This window comes from Poromitra crassiceps (assembly GCF_964638095.1).
Source record: "Poromitra crassiceps genome assembly, chromosome: 22".
Classification (NCBI taxonomy): domain Eukaryota; kingdom Metazoa; phylum Chordata; class Actinopteri; order Beryciformes; family Melamphaidae; genus Poromitra; species Poromitra crassiceps.
Window position 1 is genome coordinate 8,862,428 of NC_139647.1, and position 3,660 is coordinate 8,866,087.

The 3,660-nt window shown below is 44.6% G+C and overlaps 1 protein-coding gene across 1 annotated transcript in view; it reads left to right on the plus strand.

Annotated features, from left to right (window-relative positions):
- The first annotated feature begins 922 nt into the window (after window positions 1–922).
- LOC310796004 (striatin-like) overlaps window positions 923–3,660 on the plus strand; it is a 31,939-nt gene continuing 29,201 nt past the window's right edge. The window contains exon 1 of the mRNA XM_083658152.1: window positions 923–1,243. Coding sequence (XP_083514278.1) covers window positions 971–1,243 — 273 coding nt within the window. The 5' untranslated portion in view covers window positions 923–970. The remainder of the gene's footprint in view (window positions 1,244–3,660) is intronic.

The window sequence follows — 3,660 nt, forward strand, 5'->3', positions numbered from 1 at the left end:
CACCTGCAATGACGCATCTGTTCAGATGACTCTATGTAGTATTCCACTCCTTTAGCCCTTTGAGATCATGTCAATAAAGATGATTTAACCTCAGTGTGCTATTTCTCTGACGGCCTAAGGGACCGTTCGTTATCCTAGTCTATCGGAGTTATCACCCTAACACGGTCACATTTACACAAATTGATGGGTAATAGTGGAGGTCTATAATCTATAATTACTGGGTAAATAATACCAGGTAATACGACGAATCAGTGTGACGTCACTTGCCACCCAGAAATGCGGAACCCTGCGGCAGTCAACTATTATGAGTTGTGCCAAACGTTAATATCTCAAAAACTATACATCAAGAGTTTGATATATAATATATGCATGTTGTGTTAAAGTTGTGTGAACTGTCGCAGTTTTTAAAATGTAAACGGCGTCAGCCGGCTAGAGTCAGACACTCAAGCCTCCCAAAGCTCAGGCTCCATATGGTTCCATTGCCGTTGCCACCCAGTGATGCAGTTTGTTTACCAAAATGCTGCTCGGCTGATCCCTTGTATTACCAGGTAGTTTTCAGGAAATTATCTACCGGGTAATTACCAGGTAAGTAGTTGTAATTACCGGGTAAATACCTGGTAGATAACCAACCGGACTGTAAAAGGAAGGGTTACCAACGCCTGTACGGAGCTTGGAGATGAAGAACGATTTCGGATCCGGGGCATCATACACAAGTGGAGTTTTCTTTCTGGTAAAAGGGTGAGGGGTCTCTCACATGGATGTATTATAATAACGGTCTCTCCATACTCTCTCCCCCTCCGGAGAGCTGTGGTGACAAATCGAGCGTACCCAACCAACATGCTGTGGGCGTGGCCATCGTCACTGACGTCATTCGGTGACAGCTAGCTGTCAGAAAGTGAGTTCATTCCCCGGAGCCGAGGAGACGGAGCGCCGTCGAGAGGTCTCTGCCCTTCTCTTCCGTTGGTATCTAATGTTAGTAGCTCGAATCAGCGACACAACAGACAGACCCAGCTTTTCCCTGAGCCCGGCCATGGACGAGCAGGCGGGCCCCGGCGTGTTCTTCAACAATAATAACAACTCCATTTTACCCGGCGGTGGGAAAGGGCCGCTGCCCGATGGCGACGCGGGGGAGGCGGCTAGGGCGCAGTACAGTATCCCGGGGATCTTGCACTTCCTGCAGCACGAATGGGCCCGTTTCGAAGTGGAGAGAGCACAATGGGAGGTGGAGCGGGCCGAATTACAGGTGAAAATCTACACATTTAACCAACACACGACCGCATTTGGTTGCGGTATCGGGGCATTGCGCTATTTCTGTCTAGTACGCTTTGAGTTGCTCTGGGATTTGATTGTTCGGGCTAACAGGCTAGCTTATTAGCTAGCTATAGCTCAGGAACTAACGGAGCTGCAGCGCCCCCCTGACCTGACTGCGCGATGACTGTTGTTGCCGACCTCTTTCCCTCTGACTGAAACATTGTTATAACGTTGCTTTGTGCCTGTCGGATGTGGTAAACAAACCGCTTGAGAGAATATTGTGTTTTGGGGAGGGGGGTAGCTTGCTAGTGTCTTCACAGTAGATTTAGCGTTAGGTCTCATTAAACGACATACTACTGTAACGTTACTTCTTGCTGCATGTATCCTAGTTAGCGTTACACACACACACACACACACACACATACACATACACATCTACCTATATGCACATGAGTGTTAGCGTTATATTACATTTAATGTAATAAAACATTAACTTTCACACAAATATTGATACTGGGTTTGACCTCTTCAGGAGGTCTCCTAGAGTCATGTTGTTTATGTTCAGTAAACTATCATGTGTTGTCTATCTGGTTGGCTGTCATCATGTCACTGAAACAGAAAATCAACACTGCTATCTCGTCTGTAACGGTAGTCCAGTTTTGAGTTCCCTTCAATAAAGGCCTCACTGTTTTTATTTGGCCCTCCAATCATGGGAGACAGATAATACTTGACCTGACCATTTTTATGTCAACTAATGATCCAGCAATGCACAGCTGTTTGTATGTTATTTTCCAAATGGAAACAAGACTGAGAGGCTTGGTGATAGTCACTAACTAGCAATAAATAGGTTCACTCTAAATATCTAGTTTGTTGTGGTTTCAAAGTCTATCTGGAATCTCACTGTCTATACTTTAGCGTTATTTTTCATTACCCCCCTTTTTTCCTTTTGCCTTAACTTTGACTGCTTTGGTGTGATTGCTATGCCAGAGTAGTAGTATAATGACCTGGTTTTTATAGCAGATGTATAAAGGTTGTTAACCCCTGTCAACTTGTTTATTGCTGCTGAGATGAGTTATGGTTTTCAGGTCAAATTCTGACTCTGGCAATTATTGTTAAATTTGAAGCCCCAGTAAACTGGTGCATCTGTGGCATTAATTGAGCCTAATTCCAGGAGACATTTCTCACAAACTATCAGCATGAGAGGCCCTTTACAATAAGCAGCTAGAGTGGAGGTGATTGACTTTTGGCATTGTGTACCATCACACCAGGCTTTTGGCCAGGATTTGAGTTGGCATTATTTATTACAGTTTTATATTACAAGCTTACTTGTTCTATTCAGTCCATTCATGCCTTTTGTTGGAAGAAAATAAGTTATTCTTATTTCGACTTCACAGTACACCTAGCTGTTGGGCAAGTACCACAGAACAATGACACATAATGGAGAAGTTAGCTGGCAATGAAGAGGGCAATATACTGAGGTTTCACAGCAGGCTGCTCCATCTGTGGACCAGGGTTTTTCCTGCATAGAGAATTCGGATGCGGCCACCTCCATCAAATTTGGTGCCACGTCCAGCTCTTGACAAAGCTCTGACAGGTGTCTTCATGGAAAACACTGTTTTCTAACAAGCGTTGCTGCACTCAGTGGATTTCTCTCATTTGTAATTGTGGCATTACGCTGAAGTGTTGACAATGTAACGTTAAATATAATTTAATAAAGTTATTTGTTTTAAAAAGCAGCCTTCCGAGTAACCTTTGCATAGTCAAATCGGTGCCCCATCAACATAGAAAATGTCTATTTTCATTCCAACAACAACAACAAAATCATTATACCCGCCGTCTATCGGTAAGCAGTGAATCCCCCCCCCCCCACTAAAATCGGTATCGGTCTCAAAAATCCCATATCACTCGGGCTGTAGTACCACCTCCACCTCATTCTGATCCAGGAAAAACCCTGTAGGCTGACCTCCACTTAGAAAGGAATGAGAAGGCAGGGATTGCATTGTGTCTGGAAGGATGGGTGATGATGTCAAGGCTCTATCTAGCCCGTGATATTACCCATCCTGCCTACTGTCATGAAGCGTGCCACTGCTTATCAGTGAAACAGCAGCGACTGCGGCAAAGCAGAGCGAGGCTTATTCCGTGGTTTGTTTGTGGCGGCAGAATTGCGTGCGCTCAATTTGAGTTCTTGTTTTTGTGTTTTTGCACCTTCCCCACTGCTGTGCTGTGCAGCTACCATAAATGTAAAGCTAGGTTGCTATTTTGCCTGCTCAGAGTGACTGCAGCAGACTACTTTAAACCCTCTGACTCATTCATAACAGTATTTGAACCCCCCCGTACAGTGGACTCACTGTGCAGGAATAGATGGTACGTAGAGTGTCTTTTGTCAAACAGCAAACAGCTGTTGTTTTC